The sequence below is a fragment of the Onychomys torridus genome, chromosome 4, assembly GCF_903995425.1.
Source record: "Onychomys torridus chromosome 4, mOncTor1.1, whole genome shotgun sequence".
NCBI lineage: Eukaryota > Metazoa > Chordata > Mammalia > Rodentia > Cricetidae > Onychomys > Onychomys torridus.
The window spans coordinates 77,496,879-77,519,271 of NC_050446.1; the positions used below are offsets into that span (position 1 = coordinate 77,496,879).

The following is a 22,393-nucleotide window of genomic DNA, read 5'->3' on the forward strand; positions in this document are numbered from 1 at the left end:
TGAGTTGCAGCCAGGAACTGAGAAAATACACACCATCCTAGGCTACCCAGTGAAGACTTAGTTGCCCTTTTTGGTTTGAATAATCCTCCACAGAAGGAGCCCAGCCATCTGACACGCCATTCTAAAACAAGCAACAGCGGAAGTACAAAGAGGGGAATGGAGGAGATAAGAAGCTCAGAGCACCTTTCTAACAGAGCCCAGCTGCACAAACCCAAAGTCATCCAATGCAGCACACACACAGCCTTCCTCTGCTGTCACCCGCACACACCCAAAGAGCATTGGGATCTTCCCTGACAGATGGCAACCCTGAGCTCTGCAGCCAACAATGGTGCCCAGAAACCCCCTCCAACCAGTGGGAGTCTGGCCATGCTCCAGTGCCTATATGAGCAACAAAAATTGGGTTTGGTATATTTTTTCTTTTTTGTTGTTCTTTTTCTTCTTATTTGGGGGGAGGTTACTAGGGTGGAGAGTTGGACCTGGGAGGATTGGGAAGTGAGTATGATTGGGGTGCATGATGTGAAATTCCCAAATAATCAATAAAAGTGTGTTTGAAAAAAGAAAACCCTTCACATTTTGTTTCCTTAGACCAAAAACAAGGGAATAGCTTAGAAAATTCTGGTTAAAGAATATGACTGGATATTATACAATCAGAACCGCGAGGGAAAAGAAATCAGGTTAAAACAGGATTTTCAGACAAGGTTACAAAAGGAACCTGTGGAAAGGAGTGCACACTCTGCAGCCCTAACTTTAGTAGAATAGTCTTAGGCACAGTGATAGATGACAAGAATGAGACAAGCAGCACCGAAGATTCTTTCTGGAAGAAGTCTGAGGCATGGCTCAGTCACCAAGAAGAAGAGAAAAGAAGCACCTCTCTGAGGTGCTACCCCTTAGCCCAAGAGAAGAGCTACAGAACTGAATCTGGAAGAATGTGAGGAAGAGTAGACGCACACCGACCAGGAGCCCGCCTCCCCAGAGGAGATCCCCCAGATCGAGATGTCTAGGGAGGACCGAAAACAAACACTGGAGGGTCATTGGTGTTTTGTCTAAGAACTGCTATAGGAAAAACACGGTGGTTCCCTTCTCCTTACTGGTGGTTGGGGTGCTTCTGATGAAGAAGGGATCATCCTGGTCTCCAGTTGAGGGTTCAGTGGGAAGGTAGGTGTGGAAAACGTAGCCTCCTGGGGTGCTCTTCTCACTGGAGAACCCACTGCTGACATCATCATCTGTAGAATTTGCAGCATCGATGTCTTCTTGGTGTTTTCTATACTCGCCCTTCTTGCTGTAGCGGGTACCGTCACGGTTGACGATAGCTGAAGGAGACAGAGGGAAATCTTGAGTATGGGAAACACAGTAGATTGTCGTATAACATGACCTTGAAGCTACTGTCTTTTGCTTAAAAATATCTGTCTGTCTAGTGCTGAGATAGAGTGGGTGAGATGCTCTGAAAAAATGGGGAAGAGAAAGTTGAGGTACTAAGAAGTCCCCACATTTGAATCTGAGCTTTGGATAGCTCTAGACAAGGCCCCCCTGGTAGCTTTAGTTTCCTCATTAGTAAAGGAAAGGCACTGCCTTCTGCATGGGGTCATGTGATCCGTTGTGATTAGCATCCAGCACAGTAGTTAAAATAACTGGAGCTTCCATCAGTGACAACTCTCCCGCCCTATACAGTCCCTTCTGAAATATGTACAAATTTCGTTATTCTTAATTCCATCCATCTCCAGAAAGGATCTGAAATAGCAGTTTTATAGCTTCCACAAAGAAGAGAGACTTGCAATTCATTAGGAGGATTCTTTCCAAGGGGTGGCTCTTGTCAGTTTAAGGAAACCCCTATGTCTGGCTAGAAAACTGGTTTGTCTAAATATTGCCAGAGCTTCAATCAACCTCAAAGAAATAATACCTTAAAATTAGCAAATAAACACACACACACACACACACACACACACACACACACACACACACACACACCAGAATCATCTTTGGTTTAATAAACAACTGACCAGAATGAACCAGAGGAGAAAAAGTACATTTGCTATACAAGGCTACTATGTGTGTACTTCTCTTGAAATATTTTCTGCTGAATTTTATGGATGGTACCAAGGATTCCTTTTCTTTTACTTATCTAGCTTGCTTAAATGAAACTATTAGTAAAACAAATGGTGGAAAACATTCCAAGGTCTCAATCACCCTGATAATGTCTGCAGAGAAAGATCTGATAAGATTACTGACTGCTAATGACTGTATTTTCTGTTGAACTTCAAGTCAGGGCAATTAATATTGCCTTACCATTTTAAAAAACTATTTATGTAATATTTGTGTACATATGTACATCTGTATGAGTTTATGTGCACCGTGTGTGCAGGAATCCACAGAGGCTAGAAGTGGGTATTAGATCTTCTTGAACTGGGAGTTGTAACATCCATATTGGTGCTGGGAACTGAACCTAGGTTCTATGCAAAAGCAGTTAGTGCTCTCAACACTGAGCAGCCATCTTTCCATCCCTAGATAATTTATAAAGAATGGAGGTTTATTTTGCTTATGGCCCTTGTGTCTAGGCTGAGAAGTTCAAGAACACCACCCCAGTGTCTGCTTGGGATCTGCTGAGGGTCTTCTTGACTGCCATCGCATGACAGAGAACATCTTGTGGTAAGACAGCAAGTGAGCCAGCTCAGGCCTCTCTTCCTCACCTTATAAAGCTACCGATATCATCAAGCCTCATCTTCTTTACTCCATCCAATCCTACCTACTACTTCTCAAGAATCTCAACCTCAATTACTATTATGGTATGACACTTGGAGTTATGTTTCCAACACATGAACTCTTGGGGTAGACATAATCAAACCACGGTATTGATCAAATTTACAGAAATCTGGACTTGGGAGGAAATTTTCTGGAACCGTAGGAATTAAGCATTTCTTAAGCATCTGATATGGGCCAGGCACACATGAGACATGTTAGAGTTGCATGATAATTCTTACATGTTGTATCTTAGAAGCTCAGGAACAGTTGTTGCTCTAATATCACACGGTAGCTGTTGGGATGTGAGACATCCTCTGGCTCCGACAGGGCACAGGCCAAGTGAGAGGCTGGATTTACATAGTTCAGGGAGCACTCACCCCAGTACCACTGCCACTTCGTCCACACACTCTGCTGGGGGCTGGCTCCAAGGGAGCAAAAATAAGCCTTTCTCAACATTGCCCTTCTTCCCAATGAGAGAAGAAGCAAAAAGCATGAGGATTTATAAGTTAACCTGTTGGGAAGTTCTGATGAGTGTTTTCCATCTTCTAAATTGGTACACGCAATTTTGTATAGACGATCTGAGGTTGGTGTGGTATAAGAGATATTGAAACACATAACAGGAAGCTTGTGGCCTTCGTCAGCGTGTACTTAGTTATATCAACAAGAAAATCCCCATGGGAGTGTCTCCATCCCTGAGACTGCTGGAACCTGCGCTATTAGACAGAGCATGGCTCAGGTGCAGTCTTCCACAGCTAGAAGTTGAAAACTGTTATCCACCTTGTCCTGTACCTCAATTGATTTTTAAGGTTATTTTCAAATTATGACAAGTGCTGTTATTTTTCCATTTGCGTGTTCTTGGAAAAACAAATGCATTTTATGGAGGAGAAGGAAATGATCAAGTAGATGATGGTGCTGTGGAGTACACAGACAGGTTCCCAATGTGGGAAAGTGGTTTTCAAATGACTGATGTCCCAGGAATGGGGCATTGGAGTCAATCCGAGAACAGTGTCAAGCCAACATGGGAAAGAGAATGGGGTGTGGAATCACAGCCACTCTCCTCTTAGAGAAACAACTTCATAGCCAACTTGAATGGTAACAGTGGAGAACACACCAGATTCCCTTCCCAAGAGTGAGACAAACCACCTGAAACTAGAAGGGTACGTACTTATGGTAACTTGTCCTTCAAAGGAACTGGGTAGGTCTGTGACCGATGTACAGTCTTCTCCAAGGGGAGCTATGGAAAAAACAAAAAAAAAAAAAGCTTGTAATAAAAACAAATAATTAAAACCAACCTCACAGCTAATGTGTCCTATTCATCAGTTAGAACAGAGTTTTACTTCAATTTATCCTAAATGACTTTCTTTTCCTGAAATCTGGTAAATCTATGAGGAGCTTTTCTACCCTTCTTGATGTGTTTTTACAATCTTATTTAACTTCAAAAGTTCCAAAAAACTTATATTCCCACTCCAGCAACTTCATTCATTAAGACAAGAGTGTTTACAACTGTAATCCCAGAGCTGGGGAAATAGACTGGGAATACAAGGACAGAGGAAGGCATGCATTTCATATCTGGCACTGTGGAGTCTGATGTTTCATGTTTGATTAGGAATAAGACAGACATGGCCATCCTCTAATTAAGCATACTATCAAAGAGGATTCTAAAACTCTTTTCAATTGAAAAAGAAATGTGTAATCATGGTGAAAAAAGTTACAATAAAAGCATGTATAGACTATCATAAAAAAAAATCACTTGTAATCCCAGATATCAACATGGATGATGGGAAACTGTAGTGAACACACATAATGGACATGAACATCAAAAGACTATGAAGATTAAAATAGCCTAACCAATGAATTTATCTGATAATCAAACTATTTAGTAACCAACAAATTCCCAGTCTTTTATTAAAGGATTAATGGCTTCATTAATTTGGCTGATATTTATGAGTGCCTACTCCTTGTGCCGGACTTCCCAGCATGCAGCTGGGGCTGGCCACCTTGACATGGGCACCCATGCTACCTTGACATATAACAACTTGGCTTATTTTTTTCTTTATCTTTATCTTCTATTCTCACCTCTTCCTTAGGATTCCATGATATGACGTGGGCTAGCTGGTCACCCCCAGATGTTTCTAGGAGCTTTCTGGCCACTACTGCCTGGCACCCTCAAAGGTAGGACCAATAAGTCCTGACTTTGTGTTATTTCTTGAATTTTAAAAGAAGATGACAACAACTTAACCCGCCACCCCCGAGTCATGCCCAGATGCTCCGTCAGTGAGTGTGGAGCTCTTGAATTCCTGAGAGCTATAAAGTGGTGTTGCTTTAATGCAAAGGGTGGTTCCATTTGGGTACTATAGGGCTACCCGCTTCCTTTGTTTTTCTGAGGCATGGGTTAGTCTTACTCTCATAATCCTCCTGCCTACACATCTTAAGTGCCGGGGTTAGAAGAGTGTCACCATCACACTCAACTGCATGACAGCTTTTAGGATGTGCATGTCTACTTAAATGTTAGGTGACATTTTGTGTGTGTGTTGGTTTCTTCTGGAGTTGCTTTCAGACAAAGAGAAAAGAAGAAGGAAATTGATGGGAGGGTGGGTGCATGCACACACGCATGGCGGTTTGGAGGGACAGGGGCAGAAAACTGCGACAGTTGTCACAAGGAAGGCAGGCCCCAAGCATTTTAGCAAGTTCACTGTCATAAATGGTTGCGCACTCATAACACAGACAGAAACAGAAACTGGGCAGACAGGTAGTGGCTGTTTCTCAGTTACTAGAAACACTTTGCCAAATATAAAGAGACCGTTTTTTTGTTTTTCTTTCTTTCTTTTATTCAATCGGTCCTTGGAAAGCAAAAGCTGCTGAAGGCTGTAGACATTCAACAGGAGGAGAGTGAGTTTTAGGAAAAGTATTCTTGCAAAAGTTGCTGTGAAAAAATTCATAAAAAGAACCTTTAAGCAAAAAAGCCACCAGTGGTGAGGCCAGTATTCCACCCTTCCCGCCACCTGTCTCCATTGCATATCACCTTTTCATTTCCTCTTCATGTGCACTCTGATCTAAAATTCCCTTGCTCATTTTACTTTCATATAAATCTCACACCACCCGCCTCATGCTTTCCACCCCACCACAGAAATGCATGGGCTCTACAAAATGAGCAGTAAGTTCATCTGCTTGGGCCAGAACATTGCCTGAAAACAGAGACACTTAGCGTGTACTATCAGGAAAGGGAGGAAATATCTCAATTCTCCAAGAAAGCACACCTAAGATGCTGTCTCCAAAAATGGTCCACAGACATCAACAGCTCCAGAAGCCTGTAGATAAGCCTGGGAAGTGATGCACTGAGTAGTTATTAAAATGTTAATTGATTCTTTCAAAGGGCCACTCAGCATTTGCAGGTCAGGTCACAGAGGAAAAGAGCAGTAAATGGTGAGCCTACTTCTAGATCTGATTCTTAGGAATTTATAAGGTTGTCAAATATGACGTTTCTCTGGCTCTTTATTCCTTAAAAATATTCTTCAAAACCCTCTTATTTGACAGTGTAGCTAGCTACTGGAGAGATATGGGAGATACCTGCTCTCTTTGTATTAGGGCTGAGTCAATCTAGGAGATGTTTCTGGTATTTGGATGTGGAACACCCTCCAGAAACGGGCCTGTGAGTTTCCAGGGGTGAAGTTGTAATGAGCTGGGCATGTCAACAACACAGAGGCTAGTCTGACAATGATAAGAGTGTGTTCCCACGGAGCCTCTTCACGCTCTATTTCACCTAAAATTTCATACAGAAGTCAAATCTTGCTAGGATGCCAAGATGCATGGTGACCCAAATATGCAGTTACCATATTCATGCCCGTGTCCACTCATGTGACCTCATTAGATGGGGCTTCACTCTCCTAAGCAATGCACTGCTGTGAGTGTCCCTGAGCACAGGGACTTGTTAAAGAAATACTAAACTGGGTTTCCCCAGGGCTGCATTCTCAGAAACCTTGGCTCCACTGGCTCCAAAGGTCGAAGACAATAATTATTCAGTCTAGGTGCCAATCTCTGGATGCCAGGTAGAAAAGGCACTTCCTCTGGGGCTGATACCTTATAGGTGTTCCATGAGTAAATTTTCCAAACAATTCTCAAGTAAATGAGTGAATGGAAAAATCACGAATGTAAAATGTGCTCCTGAATTCTACCCTAAGAAGAGAATGAGACATCTTATGGAAAACAAGATTTAAAACATGGGCTTGAATTAGTCAACTTTATTCCTTCTCTAGAAGTCACCAGGCTCATTCATGTTGGGCCTTAGATACTGAGACATGAGGCAGAAAAAAAAAAAAAATCACAAAGCCTTTCCCTAGGGGCTGCCTTATTTTTCATTGGGAAGTCACAGAAATACGGGTTTTAAGCTTGTAGAAATTATCTGCTATGGTATTGCTGGCTCTTCTCCCTGTTGCTGGTTTACGGGGCTCTCTCCCCTGGGACCTCCTGGTTGCAGTCCCTGGGCTAGGTATAATCTAAGATTCTTTCCAAGACATTCTTGGCAGCAAGCTGGAAGCTGCCAGGATCGCCAGTTCATGTGCCAGGATGTGGACTATGCTTATCCCCAGCCACATTTATTCCTGCCTCTCCTTGCTGTATTTTCTGTTTTATTGCTTCAAGAAGATCGCTAATTCCTTTAAAAGAAGAAGCACACTTTCTGGTTCTTTCTTACCTCAATTTACTTCGCACAATAGTGTGCAGATACTACTAGCAAATAAATATTGTCTTCGAACTTAAAGAAAAATTACAAAAGCTTATCAACCCAGAGTCCATGGACAAAGTAGAAAAAGTGAAAAGTAGCATTATTTTTAAACTTTACTACTTTTAACACAGTCACTTTGGGATGAAGAAGATCTATAGCACTTCTCTTGGTTTGCAACTGAACAAACACCTACTTCTCTAAGGAGCTGAGAGTTTATCAACACTGTTGACCCCTGTGCTGAGGATGGACCCAAACTAAGGGGCATCATGAAGGGTAGGAAGAAAAGCTGCAGTTGCTCTTTGCTCCATGGCTTTGAGTCCTGGCCATAAAATAGTATGTGTTTTGCCTGTTTCAATTAAATTTCTCGGAGCCTTAACTCAAAGTGACACCAACTTGTAAACCAGCTGAGACACACATGTTTGTGTGATTTATTGCATACATTCACTGAACAAGATTCATCAGGAGAAGCAAAAATCAGAATCCAAAGACTGTGAGCAGCTGGCTGGATCACACCAAGCTGAGTCTTCACCGTCTGGTCAACCCCTTCACTCCTGACCTCTTGCACAAAGATGGAAGACCTTAACCCAGGGTGTTCTATACCTTCTTCCTGTTTATCCATCTGAGCGTTGAGTCACTATGTTGAGTATGGACAGTGCTCTGTATAGTTTCTGGTGGACTTCCCCATTTTGATGAAACTCCCTGTATGTGTTTTGTTCATACGATAGAAAGAGGTAAACTGTCTGTGATTTTTCTCCCTGTCTTGTGTATGTGTGTCTCCATGCCCCATAATACTTGGAATAATTCACTGGGTTCATATACTGCATTTCAACTGCTTGGCTTCAATACATCCTCTTCCCCAAACTCTAGATTTCTTTGAATCTCCACTCTGATCCTCGGTGCTTATGAAACAATGGTTAGGCGGCACTGACACAGCCCAAGGACACTAACCTAACCAGCTTCCTACTGTCCTTGATGCCCTCTCTCACCTTAAAAACCCACAGAGATTTTATATCTTGCCACCATATTATATTAGTTATGGTTTCATGGGGATAAAGTCTTCTGCCACTTCCCAGCCTATTGAACATCTTCCTTCCATGTTTCAGGAAAATTTACAGTCCTGGAAGATGTGACAAGTTTACCTCAAAGCTTTTCCTTTCCTGCCACATAGTTTCAACCCTTCAGGGAAATAGAAGATACAGTTTGAGAGCAGACTTTTGATTGTTGGCATTTAAAACTTTGACATTTATGGTTCTTCTCAAAAGATTCTGAAAATGTGTAGTGAACAGAATTCTTTGATTTTTTTTTTTTTTTTGTGGTAGCTTGAATCGACTTGTAAGCATGACTTTTCATGATTGGAAAAGGTTTCATAGACAAAGGATGGAGCCCAGCATCTCTATCTTCACTTAGATTTCTTGTCCTTGGTGATCTCAATCATTGGGTAAGGGGCCTTTTCAAGAAGGTCAGTGGCACCTCCTTGCCTTTTCACTAGCTCCATTAATAATAATATTCTCAGCCATTTGGCTTGCAACCCCAAACTATCAATAAATGCATACCACTTTCCTTTAGAAACTGATTCAATTTCCCAACACACTGAAGGCTCTAGCCACCACTCTATCCTACCTTTCTAACTTCTTTGCCTAGCTCTGTCCTTCTCCCACCAAGCTTTTGCCACCTTGAATTCCCTGGTATTTGTTGAGTAGAATTAAGATACTCCTGTTGCTGGCTTCATATGGCCTTCCCATTTGCCAAGAGCTCCATTCCTTTACTGTGCTCATGGCTCCGCTAAACAGTTGTTCAGATGTACCCTCTCTGTTCACCCCTCAAATGAAAAGCATCCCTGGAGCGTGTGTTTCCCTATGATGCTTTCTTCCTCAGCACTTTCCAACCTTGTGTAAAAGAATTGATATCTAATTGTTCATCATCTGCTTCTCAAGCCTGGCACATTAGTACCACGAATACAGGAATCTAGCTCTTCCTTCTGTTGTAGAGACTCTCAGGACTCTCCTGAGTGGAAGCTTCAAGAAGCTTTTACTGAACTGCTGTCAGCCAACCATGCTCCCACAGACAACCCAAAGACCATGCACTTAGAACCAACCTGAGGCATTGAAGCAATAAGTGTCATAGTGGGAGGTGTTGGATGTGAGGACATACACCCCTGTGTGGTTGGCTGCACAGATGGCATTGGGGGTGATCCTTGGAATCACTACATGGCCTTCTATGAACCCATACCTGCCAAGGAAAAACATGAAGTTATTAACATGCATGGCCAAGATTCGGTTCATAATATCCCATCAAATGACATTTAATGCAACACAACACTTCATTTATTCACCCCTAGGGAAGTTAGGGGTATCAATAACTGAGTTCCATAAATTCCAAAAATAATAGCACAGGAGAGTGAAGGAGAGCAGATCGAAGCTGACAGAGGCAAAGAGATTTTGTTTAAAAACTGGGAGCTGGTGAGTTTTCTTGTCTTTAAACAAAAAGATTCATGAATAAGAAAAAAATCGTTCCGTATAAAATTTATGGCAGCAATATTATTAAAGGCACCAGGAGGACTGAGTTACAGAAGAAAAAAGCTACACTGTGAGATTTGACACTGAATTAACTTTATATTTTCCAAAAATGACATAAAATGACCCAACCCCCATAATAGCAAGCCCTCCTTTCAGTCTGAGATTCCAGATTTGTTTTTTTTTTTTTTCTCATCCTCCTCTTTCCTCTTGTCCTCACTTTCTCCCTTGAGACCCTTGTAGTGGGTAGCCATCCCAGCATTGGCCTGGAAGTTCCAACCCCCATTGAGGCTTCAGTAATGGTCACTCACGCCCACAAGGCGGGGCGGGGGAAGGAATCAGAAGACCCAAGATCGAGAGGAGGTCTCGCTTGGTTCTGGGACCCTGGACGCTGGAGGCAGACAGAGAGAATTCTCCAGAGAACACTGCCGGACTGCGCCATACCTTTGCCAGACCCTATAACCTATCCCTTCATTTGTAAGTTACCCCACAAAATAAACCTCCCTTTTAACTACGTGGAGTGGCCTTAATAATTTCACCAATAGACCCTCACTCCTCCACTATTGCCAACATGAAGCCTTGCCCCTGGGCTGAGCACACAGCACGTCTGACTTTGTGAGCAACCCAGACCCACTGAGATAAATGGGCCATCACTGGGAGCGATCGTAGTTAGGGAAGTAGATGACAGTGGCTCACTTAACGAAGTTCTTCAAGCAACACACCATCCACTCCTGCACCGATCTAGGCATTTCCAGGAGTTTGTTGGAGCTGGAGGCTTTTTCAGGTATAGTATACATCACCACCATCCTGGTGGCCATCTAACAAAAACATGAAATGCCTCCAAACATGGCATGTGGGCCAGAAAAAAAAAAATGCCACTCAATAGGAAAGAGGTGGTGTGCCAGCAAGAGAGAGAGAGAGAGAGAGAGAGAGAGAGAGAGAGAGAGAGAGAGAGAGAGAGAGATATGCAGGGTTTGAGAAGCCCAATTCAGGCTCAAATGCATCTTCTTTTAATCACCTCTGCAGGGATGACAGCACAGACTTCAGCATCCTGCAAGACCTGTGGAAATGAGCAGGACTTGGGAGCCTAAGCTCAAAGTCTTTCATTCTGTCAGTGTTGCAATGGAAGTTGAGTGACTAATTCCTCATCTGAACTGCTTTCCCCAACATCTCCTTAGCTAGCTGGTGGGAGGGCACACAATTAAGTGGTGAGAAGTTCTCATGGACCTGAGAGCTGCCACTAATCAGGGTGGGGCAGACAAGACAGAAGTCCCTGATGAGGCTTTGGCCCAGCCTGTGAGATTATGCTTTCTGTCTGTTGGCAGATATCTGATTCCATAGTTACCTGAGGGAAATTATGAAAGTGAGTTTTGAAACATTTAATACCGGTTGTGGATGCCTTGACGAATTTCTGCAGCAGAGGTTTTTCTTTATGTATTTTTTTTCTAAATAACACTCCACAGTGAAACTATTCTTTACCCTGCCCTCCTGCATCATGTTGACAATGTATATATATTAGACATTCTAGAATTGAATATATTTTTACATTGTCTTGGTGAGTTATTGTGAATTTTCACCACAACATGCTACCTGACACTGTTAACTGCATGTACCGTACATACATGAGTTAAAGACATTAAAATTTCTATACATGTACATTTTATGAATGACTGACTGTCCACAAGGAAGAAAGACATATTTAGCAAGTCCTTACATCCTCCCCCTTACTCAGTCCCTTGTGAGGGCTTGGTCATCACATTCAGACTGCTCACAACCAAACAAGACTCCTCTACATGCAGGCAGTGTGATCCATGACAAGGTGTAAGGCTCTGTGGCTTCATCTAGAAAAAAATCTTAGTAATAAACAGCACAGTGTAAGGATTAAGATCAAGGATGTCTCTAGGATGTGGCCAGCAGCTCAACACTCTGTTTGTTCCTCTGGCTCTCAACAGATGAGAAATCTCTGAGTGTCACAAGTATGTCTTAACTGCATTTCAAAATCATAGGCCAGCTTCCTAAAACCACTTTTTTAGCCCAGTGATCTAGCCTGGGCCTCATTTTAAAATATAGCCTTGGGATTTGAATAATGGTTTTGCTAACTGGCCATCCTTCATGAAGTTAATGGGTCAGGTTCTACAGCTACGGAACCATCACTCATTCTTTAATGTCCGCCCAGACTTAGCTTTGAACACTTATAGACAGATGTCTAGCTGGTGCTGCTCAAGACAACGTTCTTAAACACTGAAACTACTCTCTACATTATCTATGCCATTTGATAGGGCAGCTACCCGGTAAGTAAAACACAGCTTGTGCCATTAAAGAACTCATTTTCATATAACCTAATTTTAATGAACTTAAATGTAACTCACCACATGTGGCTAATGGTTACTCTATTAGACAGCACAAGGGTCTCAGAGACCATGCAAGATGTGGGTGCCTGAGTCTGTAACAGAGGGCCAGGGATAGATGCAATTAACTTCCATTTAATAGCTTCCATGAAGAGGGCTGCAGTCAGACTTTCTAAAAGCATTCTGTTTGCATGTGTGTGCATATGCATGGAAAAGGAAGGGAACTGTACTGCCTAAGAAGGAGGCTGAGGTGGGGATGCAGATCACGTACTAAGATTATCCAGGTATTCTGGCTACTGGCCACGAAAACAAACAAACCTTATAGGATGCTCCTTGCCTCTTGTGATTATCATGGAACAAAATGATTGGAGGAAAGTCCTCTGGGGCCTTGACTACCTTGTACAAGACTTCTCAAGGTTTCTGATAACAACAACTTACTTTAAGGTAATATAGCTTTAAATCCTCCATACCCTTTTACTTACTTTGCCAAACCATAGCAACACAGAAGACAACCTAAAAGCTCAGAGAGAGAAAGGAGGGAGACCAGTTTGAAGAACGTGCTTTGGGTCAAGTCTGCACAGCTAAGATTCTGCCAGCTACCTATTTATTTTAAACACTGTTATTTGGTTTGTGTTTTCTTGTGGTTCCGACAATGATACTGAGTGTTTCTTCAAAGCCAGAGGAGTGCTACAGGAGCACATTAGGCACGGGGTTGCAACTGATATGACCTTAATGGCTTCCCCTGCACCCCCACCCCCACGCATGCTTCACAAAGGTGTCTTTAGCTGACTTTAAGTTCCAGTTGTCATACCGGTTTCAGGTTGACTTGGTCAAATTAATAGGTAGAGTTGCCTCTTTAGGCAAGAAACCCATTCAACTGTCAGGAAGGAGCCTTCCAGCTGTGGCCCTACCCCTCCCCGGTGGGCTCTCCCCAGTGAGGGTGCTCGTTTCTTACCTGCATGTTTCAAACCCCTGGTTCAGGGCCTTCACCATCTGGTCTATGGTGGGCAGAGTGCTATTGAAAGCTTCGCAGAGGTCAGCCGCCTCGGTCCGTGAGATGCTGTAGCGGCCATTTTTCTCCACATGAAATACACCTGCATAGCGGCAGGTTATATTCAAATCTGTGGGATCAAACGGAAATGTTAGAGGCTTTTGCATAAATAATTTGCACAAAATTAAATCAATGGTAAGAAATGCTTAGAAGTAAAGACATTAAAAGAGACAAACGGGGAAAAAGTCAACCAGCAGGTTGGGGTGATGGCTCAGCCAGTACAGGGCTTGCTCTGCACAACAGAACCCGAGTTTAATCCCCCTAAATCCACATGTAAAAAGCTGCCTATGGCCGCCAGCATTTGTAATATGAGGGCTGGATGTGACAGGCTTGGGCTCACTCCCCGGGCAGCTTAGCCTTCTTGGTGAGTTTCAGGCCAATGAGAGACTCTGTGTCTAAAAGCAAGGTGGATGACACCTGAGGAATCACAACAAATGTTTTCTTCTTGCTTCAACATGCATGTGCACATGTGTGAATAGACATGTAAATGTCAACCTACACACATGCACACTCATGAAAGCCAAATAATTGCACATGGTATCTCACACTTGAAATCCCAGCACTTGAGATATTGAGGCAGGAGAATCACCTAAGTTCAAGGCCAGCCTGGGTTCCATGGTGTGTTACAGATCTACCACAGCTACAGTGTAAGACCTTATCTCAACAGCATCAACAAAAATCCAAATAAACATCTCTACTGATATAGCTTTCAATATTTACTCTGGCTTTTGAAAGATAAATCAAGCTTAAATCTGAGATATGATACCATAAAGGACCCCCATCCTTAAAGTATTTCCAATGGCAAAGATTTTTTAAGCCTATTTTTTAATATAAACTCGTGAGAAACTGACAAAATTCCAGGGGAGTAATGAATTAACACATGTCAACTAGTAAGAAAAGTCCACACACACACACACACACACACAGAGAGACACAGACACACTAGAGAAACACACACAGAGAGAGAGAGAGAGAGAGAGAGAGAGAGAGAGAGAGAGAGAGAGAGAGAGAGAGAGAGAGAGGAAATAGTGTTAAAGGTACACTTCTGTATTTGGGACTCTGTTCCCCACATATTCTTATACTGTAGCATGTTTCCACAATCAACTGGTGTTGCTCCTTACTTTATCACTTCTAACACTATGTGCTCAGCTACACCCAAAATAAACTTCCTTCTGGTCAAGACCAATATGATCAGGCTATGGACTCCCTCCCTCTCCAGCCTGGGAGTTGCTGGCTCTGCTCCAATCACCAAGTTTTCTCTGGACTCCGTCAGGTACTCTGAGCTCCTCCAGACCTGAGAACACACACCTGCTTTCTTTTCTATGTGGAATGCTCTATCCTTATAGTCATGGATGGTTCCCTTTTCTTCTCAATTGTCACATCACAACATTTTCTCTCAGCAGTCCTAGGTACCAGGCTAGGACTTAAAAACCACATTTGGAGTCAGAAGGCAGTGGCTTTAACCCAGACTCTGGGCCCTCCAAAGTTCAAGTCATTTACCAACAAGAAAGCTGAAGCCAGAGAAGTGAAATGCTGAAGGAAGTGACTGGATTCTTTCTCTCTAGAACCACAGGCTCCTCCTGAAACTAGCTTCGTCCTATGCTTCAGAGTGGGCTGTAGTGGGAGAGGAGGGCTTTTCCCCCGGAATTGTTCTTTGGTATCTCGAACCTTTGGAGTTCTGTGTTACATAATTGTCACCAGTGTCCCAAAAGGTAAGCTTTGCATATATATATATATTTAAAAGTTAAGAAAAAGAAGCTGGGAAACAGTGGAGCAACTTCCACAGGACCGCAGCTTTTAGAAGGCCGAGGTAGGAACTTCTCTCAGATGTGCTGAACTCCCTCAAACAGGGTTTTGAAGCAGCTTTCTATGTGCCCGAGGTCCATCATGTTTAGAACAGAAAAGGGGCACACCTAAAAAAAAAAACTGCTTCATAATGACAAAAGAGGGACCATTATTATGAATTGTGGTGATTACAGGTGACATCTGCCTTCTCCTAAAGCAGGAAGCAGGTTCCGAACACCACAAAGCAGCGTCAGACAGATGAAAAACAGAGAAACAAGAAGTCACCCTTGAGAGGGCATAAGCCAATGCAAGTTGGTTTCTTTTCCTCGGTTTGTGTCATTAGCAAGCAGGTATGTTAAAAACAAAAACAAAACCCTGAAACCCTGGAAGCAGATGCAATGATGAGGAGATGCGTTGTGTGGCTCATTCCTTATCTACAGGGCCCAAGGTGCTCTCCGAAACCACTCCTGCAGCTCTTGGCTGATCAAGCAATGAGCACACACAGGAAGGAAATGCACAAAGTCCCTTTGAAATGCTATTTATTTTCACTCACATTTGCAGCTTAGATCTCAGGTGGCCAATTTCACAAAGGGAGCCTGTTGCTCAGAGAGACAGCCCTCCCAGGCCTCGCCTTGGGCTAGCATAGGAAAGGAAAGAGAAATGTCTAAATCAGCTTCCTGTAGATGAAGAAGCTGCTGGGGTGACTTCAGTCAGATGACACCTGCCAGCGCCTGCCTGGCCCAGGTGGTTGCTAGTTTCAAAATAAAGGCCGAGGCTTGGACAATGGTTTGGAGATGAGAGGCAGTTTCTTTCTTATGAAAATCCATTCTAGCTTGCCACCTGGCAGATGGAATATGCAAATGCAAGAGAAACTGATGCAAAGCTGAGACTTTTGAGTAAAAATCCCTTGAGTTCCATGTGCAGTAACCACTGTCACTTTAGAGACAGTACGTCGACACATGGGGACTATTCAGTAAGTGTGCCTGAACTTGACTATGTGTGTGCATGGCCATCAAAGACAGCACAAGACAGAGTAACTCAGCTTTCATCTTGCTAGTGTAGCCATAGGCCTGACATACTGCAGACATCTGATATGGCTACTGGGTGACAAGATTTCTCAGTAAATACAAAGTACAAGTTCCTATTTATTTTAATTTTGTGAGAAGGAATCCAGCTCCTAATCCCAATGGCATCTGGCCAGTTAAGAATGGCAATGATGTTGCCCCAGACTTCCAATATGAGTATCATGTGAGTTGTTGATAGTCCCTTAGCTTTGCATCACTCTGGCCTTAAAATGGGCCAAACCTTCAGGTCTGTGTATTATTTAAGCCCTGATGATTTGTGAAGACATCCTAACTCTCTTCCTTATATTTACACAAACCCTATTTTTTTTTTACCCCAAAGGGTATTAACAATACCAAGAGCAATAACAGTAGTAAGTACTTCTGTAGATGCCAAGCACTCTTATAAGCATTTTACAAGTGTTAACTAATCTTCTCCTTAAAACAACTCTAGGAGGTGGGTAATATTAACCACCACTCTCCAGATAGAGAAACTGAGGCCTGGAGAGGAGAAACTATAGAAACATGCCCAAAGCCACAGAGCTGCGGTGGTGGTGCAGATATCCAAAGCCACCTGGACTGAGCTTCTAGGACCCACAAGCTTCACTATCCCTTCTTCTCTTAACCCCAAGGTAGGTAACTCTCCTGGCTTCCTTATTCCTCCAATGTATAGCCAACACTGTTCCCAGGCATCACAAGAAAAGGGTGAGGTGGAAGTAGCATAGACCACAGAGCATCTCTAGCAAAGCACAGGTATCCATGGCAATGATGGGCCAAGCTTCAAGCAGGGAAGAGGAGCTTTGGTGTATCTATCTGCAGTTGTTTCTTCAGAAACAAAAGCCTCAGTTATCTCACTTGAGAGGCAAACATTAGGGCTGGGGAATAACTCAGCCTATATAAAGCTTACTGAACAAGCATGAGTTCCCGTTCTAGACGGCCAGGTGCTAGACTCTCGGAATCCAGTGCTGGGGAAGCAGACAGGCTGGCACCCAGGCCTTACTGGCCAGCTAGCCTAGCTTTCATGGTGATCTCCAGATCAGTGAGAGACATTGTCTCAAAGAAGAAGCAAAAAGATGAACAGCTTCTGAGGAATGAGAGACATGTTGTCTTCTGGCTTCCACATATGTCCAAACACCTAAAAACCTACACATGTGCACCCATATGCATACATGCTCATGTATGGGAACACATACACCATATGTGTGCACATAAAGAAGCTAATATTAAATGGCAATTGCCCATCTCAAACAAGTCCTTCCTTATGAGGATCCATTAAGAATGCTTTCTGCTGAGCTCTCTGGTCTCCAATAAGTCTCCTTTATTTTGCAATGACTTGAACTGTTCGAAGCCCCTCCCTTTGAGGGGTAGAATGGGCTCAGTGAAAGATGTAGACTGAGGCTACTTTCTGGTTCAGAGAGAAGCCTCCAGGGAGTCATGCCACTCCTTTAGAGTGCTCATTACGGTAGGCTTCGAGCAGAGCACAGGTATCCCTGCTCTCATCATCTAAGTCTGGTCTGCCTGTCCCCAGGAAGACCAGGAAAAGGAGACCACATGAGTATCGCCATGGCCACACGGGAAGGGCAATAGCTTCCCTAGTTCTGGTTTTCCCAGCCTCTGTCACTCTTTGCAGATGGCATGGTTAGGTAGCTGCTTAACCTCTCTGATGTTCAGCCTTCTGGAAGTGATCACAGTACCAGCCTGCCAGAGTCTGTGGGACTCATTAAATGAAACTTGGCAAAAGTGGAACTTATCGTAATTAAAGTTGGGAGTACTGCACACTTGTTAACTGACTTAGAAATTTCTCCAACACACTGGTAAAGCCATTTTAAAAATTTATTGTATTGAAATTAAAATATAATTACATAATTTCCCCCTTACATCTCTACATCTCTCCAGACTCCCATAACATCTTTGCTCTCTTTCAAAGCCCTTTTAACTCTCTCTCTCTCTCTCTCTCTCTCTCTCACTCACACACACACACACACACACACACACACACACACACACACACACACTCCATTTAATGTTACTTGTATGTATATGATTTTAGAGCTGACCACTTAATAACTCTGGAAAATCCATTTTAGAGATGAAGACACCAAAGCAGAAAGTGGAGTCTGGAGTCATCCAAGCAGAAGGACTAGACTTCTAACCTGATATGGACAGAAGGGCCAGACTTCTAACCTGATGTAGACTAGACTAAAAATCACTCTCTGAAAAGCCACAACTGACCTACGGCACCATCCACATTAACTCTGGTTTTTCCTAAGCCTTTCAGATCAAGAAAGATAGATCTCACTAGGGAAATCACCCGAGCAATTTAACACTTCGCTTACACTGGAGAGTCAGGGAGAAATGGGTTCTTCCTACACCCAGTCATTTCCTAAGTGGCAGAAAATTGTAACACCATCTGAAAGGGAGCCACTATGTAATTTCCACTCAGGTTTCCATTATGGGCATCTCCCCAAAGTTGCTTGAGAGGTGAGTGGGGGGTGGTTTCTGCTCTAGAAGGCAGGTAGACTCCCCATATCTGCTAAGATCCACCAGCCAGGCTTTGTTGAGAATTCTCTACTGGCCACTAAAAGTGGCTGAGCCTGGAGCTCTGTTCCTGTGACCACTTGTTGTTTTCCAGGAGAGAAACTGTTCCCAAGGACTGCTTGTGTTTTTGTGACTGCCTTTCCCTGTCTGCACAATGAAGTCAGCACCTCTGCAGTGGGTACTATCTGTTCACACTCACACAGGTTTAGGGAGCCATCTATGAGCTAGACCTCCTAAAAGTGGACAACCACATATCCCACCTGAAGACCACCAAAATACACTTACAAACACATTGTGCCCAACAGAGATGGATAGCTCTTCAGATCTCTTCCCCAGATGATCCCAAAAGAATTCAAGCTTGCCAGCATGAGCCAACCACGCACCTGGTTTCTTTCTGCCATCTCCCCACAGGTTATGAAGCAGAATTGGGTAGTTTGCTGTTGATCTAGACTGATCTAGCTGGAACCTGACACCCTTGATGGATGGTCCTCAACAGGATGATGCTCCTAGGAGACAGCCACCCTCTTGGGCAGGGAGGGGCAGCCCAAAGCCCTGGTGAGCACATCCCATGGTTTTCACTTTCACAGTGTCTGTTACTGAAAATCCAAGTATTAATACTGCCCTCTGATTTGCAGAAGATGATGCAATCCCTGAGCTTAATGGAGCCAAGTTTGGTCAGGAGCAGGGGGGAAAGAGCCATTTTTTGAGAACCATATTGGTGATTAGATCATCCATGATTAGAGGTAAGACAATGCAATGCCTTAAACAAATTATCTGTGAGAAAAGAGAAAATAAAATCTAATGACTGAGCATGGTGACCTAGACCATGATGAGGAAAGCACAACCTCAGATGACCTTAATTTCAGAATTCTGACTCCTGCTACAGTGCTCCTGTCACCTAGTGCTTTTTTATAAGAGGTTTGAGCAAGCTGTTCCCAATAAATCCATAACTCATGGTCATGAAGCATCATTCTGAAGCACATCCTGACCAAGTCATTCTTTTTTCCAGCTTCCATCTGGGAGCCTTTCAAGCCAGGATAGCCCCTACTTCCACCAGGCCTGCCAGTGCAGAAGGTTGGCAGCCTTCCCATTGTCCCCACACCACTTGTCCCATCGTCTGACTCCCATGTGATGGGTGCCTAATGAAAGAGCATATTGTTCAACATCCACTTCCAAATGAGGCCAAAATCCTTGTCAGTAGCTGGACTGCCTTTGGCTGCCCACTGCAGACCATGAGTCCCTAGTGACTCAGTCTCTCCCGGAATTGCCCCCAAGGCGGGTGAGGGTTTAATGAGCAGAGAAACCAGTCATGCACAATCATACGGAGAGAGGGAATTTCCTCCAGAATCTGTCTGGGGAGCTTTTAACTGAGCTATTCATCTCTTGGCACTTAGAGAGGAAAGGCACCCCAATGTCTGGGGGCCTGGCTGAACACCCTGACCTCTCAGTCTCTTGTCTAAGGAACAAGGAGTCCATCATAAGCCAATGGGGCTCTATGAAAGAACAACCCTACTAGAAGCCGTCACCCTGGCCATTTCTGCCAAGTCCTCCAAATAGCCAAACCATTGCACAGTCTAGAAATACCTTGTATAGTTTTCAGAATTTGGAGATAAGCCTTCTTCTTGCCTTTTGCTTCAATGTTGGGAACGTGGGCAGTGAGAACCTGCTGATGATCCCACCCTTGGATCTCGGTCCAACACCCTTTGGTGTTACCTCATTATACACGAGTTCTGTAAAGCCAAGTCCTCCTTGGGAGAACAAGCCTCCAGGAACATAGACAAGAGCAAGAAACCACAGTGTGTGCGCTCGCATGTTGCCATGACAACCAGGAAGTCCACTGGCCTCAACACCTTTGTTTTTTTTCTCTTTTGGATCTTATTGATTTAGCAGATTGACTAGCACAAACCCAGGATGTGGTGAGTGAACTGACAAAGCATCAGAAACCCACACAGGGTTTTTCCTGCTGCAGTGAGGAAAAGAAAAAAATGTAGCTCCACTTTGTCTTGCAATTACATTTTTTTCTGGGCCACTGTAATTACATCTATATCATCTAATTAGAGTACAGTTTCTGCACAAGTCTAGAGGCAGCACTTGGAGAATATGATAGATCAAGAGAAGTATGTCATGAGAGATGAGGCAGAATGAGAAGCTGTTGCTTGCTAATATCTGCACTCCAGAATAGATTAGTGGGTCCTGACACGCTGGTATGACAGAACTTCCATCTGGGAGCAGGATACACTGGCCACACCCAAACCTGCTCATTATAAGCTATGTGACCTTGAACAACTCACAATAGCAACCTGGACACATCTAGTCTTCCTCCCTCCTGGGATAAAATAAGAATATGCTCAAAAGACCTTGAATATTTTTGTGGAAATGGCCTTATATAATTCAGGACCGTGCACAATGCATACACGTCAAATGGAAAAACTATATAAAAGAAGACTGTAAGTCATAAATACTAACTAAACAGTATAATCATTGGGAATCTCAAGTCTAAATAAAACCTGGTAGCATAAACATTAGGACATCCTTGGGACTTGCGAGGTAAAAGGTCTCAGAGTATGGGTATGTACACTTGAGGCACATTCAAATCTCAGAAAGGTTTTCAAAATTCTCACAGAAATGAAGACATGATTTGGTTTCACTCTCTGAAGAACAGGATATATCAAAGTACTTTTGGGACCTTTATCGTCTTGTCAAGTAGGAATTTATCTTACCAAATAATGCATTACCCAAAACAGTCCTGTGAAGCCTGGAGAGTGGATGCTATGCACCCATTTTACAGATGGAAAATGGAAGGAATGAGAGATGCAGGGAGAGTTTGATGAGCACAGACATTGCCTCAGATGCTCTGGGTCTACTGGTTTCTGTTGCTTTGGGTCGATACCAGGGACAAGAAGAGCAACAGCAGTCACAGAGGCGTGGTGTTCAGCTTCTTTCCTTGACTGCCAAGATATCTTGGTAAAAACCATGATGGATCAGACGAGTGAAAGTACAGTTGCTTGAGGTGAGGCCAGAATGAGTGCTTCAAAGTAGACCTAGAGCCTGAGTCTGCCTGCTGTTCACCCCACCGCAGTACCCAGCCCTGCCCCATCAGCAACCCTAAGGCAACATCTAAAGCAGTCTGGAAAAGTCTGTGGTAAAGGCCAGTCATTAAATGATAATCATCATTTGGTCAGTCTTAAAATGAAAGTGCCAGGAAAATGGGTCACCCCACATGATGTCTATAGAAACAGGCAATGAGCAATTAACACAGGGTCCTGAAGCTCCAAGGTTGTCCCACATAAAATACATCATGCAAAAAATGCTTTAGACCTAGTATTTTGTAACTTGTATTTCTCCCCTTGTATGAAACATAAAAGCACCTTGCAACTTAAAGTCCTCTATAAAGATCACCATGAATTGACCTTGCAGAGAGGAAATAGCAAAATCAGAACTTTCTTTGTAATCTACCATGACTGTCACTGGGTAAAATGTGGGCCTGACAAAATTTGAAGACCTAGTAACTGAAGTAAGGCTTATTATCCTTCAAGATGGAGTCATCTAGAAGAGGATGTAAGGACCACTACCAGTTCCTACAAAGCTCAGCTACAACCTACAGCTACAGTCAAGTTCCTATTTTGATTTTCCTGCCTTTA

General features: G+C 43.3%; 1 protein-coding gene across 5 annotated transcripts in view; it reads right to left on the minus strand.

Moving 5' to 3' along the window:
• Cd44 (CD44 molecule (Indian blood group)) overlaps positions 1 to 22,393 on the minus strand; it is an 86,479-nt gene that overhangs the window by 39,018 nt on the left and 25,068 nt on the right. For all 5 annotated transcript variants that reach the window (XM_036184575.1, XM_036184574.1, XM_036184573.1 and 2 more), the window contains exons 2-5: positions 13,273 to 13,438; positions 9,552 to 9,685; positions 3,902 to 3,970; positions 1,089 to 1,310 (exon numbers count right to left, since the gene is read on the minus strand). In XM_036184575.1, coding sequence (XP_036040468.1) covers positions 1,089 to 1,310; positions 3,902 to 3,970; positions 9,552 to 9,685; positions 13,273 to 13,438 — 591 coding nt within the window. The remainder of the gene's footprint in view (positions 1 to 1,088; positions 1,311 to 3,901; positions 3,971 to 9,551; positions 9,686 to 13,272; positions 13,439 to 22,393) is intronic.